The sequence below is a fragment of the Triticum dicoccoides genome, chromosome 4B (genome assembly GCF_002162155.2).
Source record: "Triticum dicoccoides isolate Atlit2015 ecotype Zavitan chromosome 4B, WEW_v2.0, whole genome shotgun sequence".
Taxonomy (NCBI): Eukaryota; Viridiplantae; Streptophyta; class Magnoliopsida; order Poales; family Poaceae; genus Triticum; species Triticum dicoccoides.
Window position 1 is genome coordinate 370,055,344 of NC_041387.1, and position 7,882 is coordinate 370,063,225.

Genomic DNA, 7,882 nt, shown 5'->3' on the forward strand with positions numbered 1-7,882 from the left:
CATATTCTGAAACTTATCTTTGGTCATGCGTCCGGATGGGGTAGGTAACCCCAGATAGCGCTCTTCAAAGCTATGCTGCTATACCTCCAACACTTGCTTGACCTCCTCACGGATATTAGCAGGGTAGTGTTCCCCGAACAAGATGGAGCATTTGTGTGGATTGATGAGTTGGCCTGTAGCTCGAGCATAAGAGTTCAGAGCCTCCTTGACGTTGTTGGCTTCAGCCACCGTCGCTCGAAAGAATAGCAAAGTGTCATCGGCGAACAACAAGTGCGAGATGCCAGGTGCCCTTGGGCATACCCTTACGGGCGTGATCTCTTGCACCTGCACTTTCTGGTGCAAGATGGCAGCAAGACCGCCAGCCACTAAAAGGAATAAGAAAGGGGAAAGGGGATCTCCCTGCCGAAGCCCGCGCGTCGGTGCAAACGAATCTGAGAGGGTTCCATTGAGATTTATGCAATACCGAACCGAGGTGACACATGCCATAATCCACTTCACCCATTGGCTCGCAAAACCCATTCTCTGCATCACTTGCTCGAGAAATCTCCAATCCACTCTATCGTACGCTTTTGACAAGTCCAGCTTATACGCACAAGAGCTCCTCTCCGGATCCTTTTCCTGCCTTATATAGTGTGTACACTCAAATGCAATGAGGGCATTGTCAGTGATGAGCCTCCCTGGGACAAAGGCACTCTGCTCCTCAGACACTACATCGCCAAGGATAGGCCTGAGCCGATTGACCAGACATTTTGAGATGATTTTGTACACAACGTTGCATAAACTGATGGGCCTAAACTCCGGCATCGTCTTAGGATTGTCCACTTTTGGAATGAGGACAATTGTAGTATCATTCACTCCCTCCGGCATAACCCCGTGTCAAAGAACTTGCGTACTGCTGCAATGATATCATCCTTAATAATGCTCCAATGGCGCTGAAAGAATCTGGCCGGGAGGCCGTCCGGTCCCGGTGCCTTGAGGGGGCCTATCTGAAATAACGCGTCACTGATCTCCTTGTCAGAGAACTGGCCACAGAGCTTTGTGTTCATCTCAGCCGTAATCACCTCCGCAAACAGCGGTACTACAGTCTCAGGGAGCAAGGTTTGGTCAGCTTCAAAGAGATTCTGAAAATAAGCGAGCGCCATACCTGACATAATGTGATGAGCAGTTTGGAATCTTCCCTCTGCATCAAGCAAACCCTTGAATTTATTCTTGCGTGCTCTCCATCTAGCCTTGCAGTGAAAAAACTTAGTGTTTCGATCACCATGCTTTAGCCATTCTACTCGCGAGCGCTGGAGCCACATCATTTCCTCCTTGTACAAAAGTTCGTTCATATGATCAGATTCCTTCCGTATATCATTACGGTCTGCATTCATGTTGGTAAGCTCCTCCAATCTTGTTCTGGATTTCTCAATTTCCCTTGTGATGTTACCCACCTTCTTGCTGCTCCACTTGTGCAGCGCCAGCAAAGTCGACCGCAGGGCCGCGCTGATGTTGCTCCGGTGGTTCTCTGCACCGACTGATTTCCAGGCCGCCTCGACTACCTCTGGCAACGCCAGTTCTCTTTCCCACATAACCTCATATCGCCGCGTCTTTCCGATGCGCACGCGAGTCTCCCGTGCACATCTAAGGATGATGGGACAGTGATCCGAGCAAGGGGACGTGAGGTGAGCCACTTCACACTCCGAAAATTGATCACGCCACTGACTATCCACCATCGCCCGGTCCAGCCGCACTTGGACGTTGGCGCGTCCACCACATTTGTTATCATATGTGAACGGATGGCCCGCAAATCCCAAGTCTGCAAGCTGGCAGACCTCTAAGCATTCCCTGAAAGCGACCATTTGATTTCGGGGTCGGGGCGTAGAAGACAAATGTTCAAAATCCCACATCGCCTCATTGAAGTCCCCTGCCACCAGCCAAGGCAAATCTGAATTACCTCTTAGTCTGCATAAGCTCTCCCACATGAGATGTCTATTCTCCACCCTTGGCTCTCCATAAACAAAAGTCACCCGCCATAGCGGGTCATCGTCGGACAATTTTACGAAAGCATCTATCCATCTTTCATTAACATCCTCAATGTTGACTGTCACGTTTTCATCCCAGTACAAGGCTAGGCCGCCACTTTTTCCTTGACTACTTACACCATCAAAACCCTTCAGTCCAAGTCTGTTACGTACTCTCTCCATTTTCTGTTTTGGCTGTCTAGTTTCACATAAAAACACCAGTTTCGGGGAATGTGCTCGACAAAGAGCCTGAAGGTCACGAACTGTACGAGAGTTCCCCGCCCCTCGACAGTTCCAGAATAAGCAACTCATTGCGACTGACGGGGCGCCACACTTGGCCCCGTCAGCTTACCAGCGGCCCCATGGCTGGTTGCCTCCCGATCCTCCTCACGCTCCATGCTGCTAACCTCATTGTCGACGTGCTGCACCCCTACCTTCCCTCTTTTCTGATCTCCTCCCTCTGACATATCCTCGAACGGCACTACTGCATTGCCATCATGTGCAATCAGGTTACGACCCCTAAGGCTTTCCATATGTCTCTTGCCCAATACTGAATCATTAAAGTCCATCGACTCCCGAGCACTCCCGAACGACACCTCCAGGTTGTCCAGATCATGCAACGCCGGAATCATGTCCTCACATCCAGGTTGAGTGTCTCTCCTCACCATCGTGCCACACTTCTTGACCGCTGGCACCTTTTTTTGCCCCCCGGTCGTTTTCTTCCGGGGTTGCTTTGGTGGAGCCCCTGTCCCGATCGCTGACTTAGCTTCAAACTGCAGCTTCACTTGTTGAACCCTGCTGCACTCCGGCTTCTCTTTATCAAGCCTCACCCTGAACCCCTCTACATGCTTTGCCAGTAGCACATCCGCCTCCACCGCCCCCACACCTTCAGTGTTCTCAAAACCATCATGCGCATCTACTCTGGTGGGGATCACGGGGTGTTGTTGTTGCTGGCTCCTGCTCGTCTCAGATCGCGCCGAGTACTGCGACGCAGATCCCGCACTTCCCAGGGAGAAGTCCATCGCCCTACGGGCTCGCGGTTGGCCCGGCGATGGGGTATACGCCGGCCTCTGCTCAAACTTCTTGAACGGGGAGCATCGGAGCGTAGAATCATATCCTTTGGCAGCCATCCCTATTCTTCTCTTTTCGCACGCATCCTTGTCATGTCCCATAAAACCACAGTGGAAGCAAAAGTGAGGGACTCTTTCATACTTGAGCTTGAAAGTACTACGCTTGATCTCCCCCTTGGCCTTATATTCCAGCGTTATCTCTTTCTGCAATCGTTTGTTATATGGCAGCTTGATGCGGATGCGCAAGAACTCATTAGTGCCATGGCCGTTCTCCGGGGCATCCACCTCCAGTACTTCCCCTAGTGCCCCTCCTACTGCATTGCCATATGCCCGCGTCTGCTTTTTCCACGGGATATCGAAAACCCTCACCCAGACAGGAACTGCGTCCAACTAGGTCTTCGATGGCCTAGCCTCGTTGTCGAACGGTGCAACTAGCAGCGCATCACCGTCATAGATCCAAGGACCCCCTCTTACGACAAACTTGTAATCGCCCTCGGAGAAGAAGGTGATGGTGTAGAAATTATTCCTGATCGGTTGAAACTCGACCCCCGTTCTGAGTTGCCAGATCTTCTCAAAGTGTTTTGATAGGGTTTTTGCACTAGGCCGTCTCTGCGATCTGTACAAGCTCATGAGCTTCCACGTCTCCCGCGCGCCCTCTTCCTCCTCTTCCTCCTCCTCCTCGAAATCAACCGAGATGAAAGCCACATCATCCATGTCCACCTCGCCATCGATCTGGTTCTCAGCATCCTCCGGGAGCCCTCCTCCGTCTGTCGGTCCGTCCCAGTTCCCATCCTCTGAAGCATCCTCCCTTGTCTCAATCCGTTCCGGCGCCCGCCTGACCGCCACGAGCCTGCCGGCACCAAAGGGCTTCGGGTGGGTAGGAGTCTCATCGACTCCCCCATGATCACCCCCACCCTCCATGACCGACGCGGCTCTCTCCATAGGAGGGCGAAACCTGAGCTAGGGCTGTGCAGGGGCGGGATCTGGATCGTTTGGGGGGGCCGGACGCGGTCGCGAAGTAGCTCTATCCGATCTGATCTCTCTAGTTAAAAACCTTTCTCTAGGGTTTTGGTTTCCTTGGACGCACGTAGATGTGTTCCCGGGACGGGACGGATACTCGTAGACACAGAGGACATCGGAGTCATAGTCCGAGAGGGATTCTCCCGGCGGTCCGTGACGCTCCCGTCGGGGAAGGGCTCTGGCGGCAGTGGCGGAAGTTCACGATCGCCAATCGCCATCGCAACCCTAACCCTAGATAGACAAGTGCCGGCAGCGAGCCACCTGCTTTAGGAACAGCTCCTCAGTTCTCTCAACCTGGAGTCACATTGGACTGCACAATACATCCAAATGGCAGGACATTTGATGCATTTATAATACTCCCTCATTCCGATTTACTCGTCGTGGTTTTAGTTCAAATCGGAACGGAGGGAGTAGTATATAATGTACATCAATCACGTACAATGCATCAAACTTCAACCTGGAGTCAAACTGGACTGAACAATCTGCATTTTGTGGAAACTTACAATCAAAATTTATTTATTCACGGTGACCATGCCGTCGCTGCCAAACACATACTCTTTTTCAAGTCAGACCAAAACTCAAAAACAATGGAAGAACTAGAGAGGGGATGGAAGGGTGAGTCGCACACTACTTTTTTGGGTCCAACTCAGCGGCCGGCGTCGTTACACGAGGCCGGAGAGAAGAGCTCATGTATATGAGGAAGATGCATCAAGGCACTGGATTTCCTGCCGATGTGCAGGTGACGACTGAAGGAGTGCTCACGACCTGCCCAGGGCGGTGCTGCACCTCGGATGACGCTTGATCCAGGGACGGGCATGAAGGTGTGTGACAGTGGCGCATAGGATTCAATGAATGATGCAAGAACACGAGAATAAATACTCCACAGCGTTGATGCACTTTTGGAGATAAAGAAAACCAACCTGTGAAACTGAAACCAATGAGACAAAAACATCAGTTTTTTCACCTACATATACAGTTGAACTTCAGACATCAAAATCACTTAGAGAACAATACAAAACAGGACATGGAAAGGAATTGGTGATTTGGTCTAGATACAAGGAATCGGCGATTTGATCTGGATACAATTTTAGGACAGGGGAAGAAACCAAATTCAGACATCAAAATCTATCGTCTTTTTCAATGTATAAGGCTCTCGTTTTCGTCCCTTCATGTTGTTACGTAGTCTATCATCTCCCTTAATTAAGTTATTAATCCAAAGAATTACCGCACCGATGCCAGAAGAGCCATGACGGCAGTCCTTAGATTCAGGTTATCGGTCAGCATAGTTGCCTTCTCAGCTGTGCATTGTGAAGCCAAACGCACCGCAACGACATCGTCGGCCGTCGGAAGATGCAACGATACATCACTGGACCTGTAGCAGTTGTTTGATAAGTTCAGAGAAGTAAATTAGTAATCAGTCAGTGCCTTGCTTCCAAGATCAAAGTTATAAAGAAAGTTCTTGCCTCAAATCATGCATCGACACACATATTCCTCCACCGCTACTTAAACAACTAATTTCTCTTTGATGCTTGAGTCAAGGGCTTCATGAACGTGCGACAATTATAGTCTCTTCCTTCATGTCATCTTCAAGGCAAGCAAGCTCCCTGCCTCCACGGTGCTGACACCCTTGTGTGCTGGCTTCTCCGTGCTGATCATCGTAGGGAGCTTGAGAATCACCACTGCATTAAGTGGAGGACAGATTTAGGAGCTACAACATCAGTAGCAACTGAACTGTAGAGTGCAGAGGAGCCGAACGTAAGTAGTATGAGATCCCAAACCTGGTCGGCGAGGAGAAGCTCACGAGCGTGACGGAGGAGGCCGGCAGCGGGCGACCATGTCACCGGTTAGCGGCTGGGCGCAGGGACGCTGGCCTGAGACGGGTCAGCTCGTGGCGTGGAACCAATAGCAGGTGACAACGACGAGGAAGGAGAGGAAGCTACAGGGGAGGAATGGATGGGCACTCAGGCCGCAGCCGTGGTCGATCTCGCCGGCCATGGCTCGATCTGCGTGCTGGGAGGCAGTGGTAATTACATCCACGCGGCGGCACGCGGGAGCTCCACTCGCCGAGAGGTGTGTGTCTGGGGGTGATGCACGTGGCCGACACCAGGGACGTCGGGGCCGGGAGGAAGCAGGGATGGGGAAATTCAGCTGGAGGCGGGCGCAGAGGGAACTGGAGGGAGCCGCACACGGGGGCTGGCAATGAGAGGTGGAGGTGATGCAGGCGGAACCGCCGGAGGCGATGGGCGCGCGGCGGAAGGGAGAAGGTCGTGGTGGCAAGTGGAGGAAGGTCACAGTGGAAGGTGGAGGAGGGTCGCGCGGTGGCAGGATCCCGGCGTCTTGGGACACGGGTTGGTGGCTGTCGCGCAGCCGAAGGATCCCGACGAGCGGAGGTTGGTTGGTGGAGGTCGCCGTGGCGCCGCCAGATGGAGTCTTGCGCGTGGCCGAAAGCTGGGGTTGGAGCGGGGAGGCGCGACAGCCAGATCCGTGGGTGGGGGCGCTGCGACGGCAGGATCTGGGGCGGGGTGGCACGGTGGCTGGGAGCGGCGGTGGGGCGGCGCATGGTGTGCTCATGGCGGCAGGTGAATCGGGGAAAAGGAGGAAACACGTGGGAGGTTGGGGAGGAATGGGTGGGCTCCGCTCCGGTTCGGTCGGGCTTTTGGATCTCATGAACATCTTCATCGGGCCTATATAGGATCGTTGTGATCAGTATAACTATTCTGATCTGAGGATCAAAATAGTGTTGTCCTATATATATTATTCTGTTACTAGTATAGAGCTGGGCAATTATGTTACTAGTAACAGAATATTATTCTGTTACTCTCAGTCTTTTATAGAGCGATCAGAGAAATAGCCCAGATAAGCCTCCCGCCCGGAGGCAAAAGTTACCCCGCACCGACGCCTTCCAACGCGCCGTTGTCTCCGCCTCCCGCTGCCGCCGCGAGCCGTCCCCGCCTCCTGCGGCCGCCGCGCGCTGTCCCCACCTACCGCGGCCGCCGTTGTGACGCCCGGATAATCAAGCTACAGTAACCTCTGCTAATGATGCCATGTCACCTCCGTTACTGTTGTTAATCTCGCGATGGTTCAAAAACGATTCAAATTCAAATTTAAAATCAAGTCAAACAATTAAAGTTTTCAAAAGTCAAAACTAAAATGTTCTTAATGTGACAAATAAATCATGGATACTATTGGTGGAGTAACAACATCTTTATAAAATATTTAAATACCCTAAAATGATTAAAACAGCATCAAAACAATTAGTTATACTCCTAATATATTTTACCAAATACTAAACTAATTTTATTCTGAGGTAAAACTTCTTAGAACAGTGGATTATTTTGACACACTATTTTTGGAGCTATTTTCACATTTTACTAAACCAAAAATAAAGTGCAACTAAAATAATTAGGAACTAAAAGAAAATAGAAAAGAACAAGTAAAATAACATAATAAATAAAAGGCCAAAAGGCCTCCCCCTCCCACCGGGCCTCGACCCACCGGCCAACTGGCCGGCCCAGTCGGGCAGCCCACCCGCACGGCCCAGCCGACCCCCACTCCTCCTTATCTCCTCGCCCACTGAACCCTCACCCGATCCCCACTTCCCCCACTCTCCCCTCACTCCCCCGATCTGGATCGAGATCGGGGCGACCACGCACCAGACCCCGCCGCCCCTGGCGCACGTCGCCACCATCGCTCCGCCATCGCCAAGCCGCCTCCTTGCCGGAGAGGGGACGGATCCCGGGGACCCTGCTGTGGATCCGGCCTCCCTCGCCACCCGTCCACGACCATGCT

At 52.1% G+C, this 7,882-nt stretch overlaps 1 protein-coding gene across 1 annotated transcript; it reads right to left on the reverse strand.

The window, feature by feature from the left end:
* Positions 1-5,556: 5,556 nt before the first annotated feature.
* LOC119296191 (classical arabinogalactan protein 9-like) lies at positions 5,557-6,735 on the reverse strand. The gene is made up of 2 exons (XM_037574573.1): positions 5,872-6,735; positions 5,557-5,772 (listed from the first exon to the last, which is right to left on the reverse strand). The coding sequence occupies exon 1, from the start codon at positions 6,662-6,664 to the stop codon at positions 5,975-5,977; it is 690 nt and encodes a 229-aa protein (XP_037430470.1). The 5' UTR covers positions 6,665-6,735; the 3' UTR covers positions 5,557-5,772; positions 5,872-5,974.
* Positions 6,736-7,882: the final 1,147 nt, after the last annotated feature.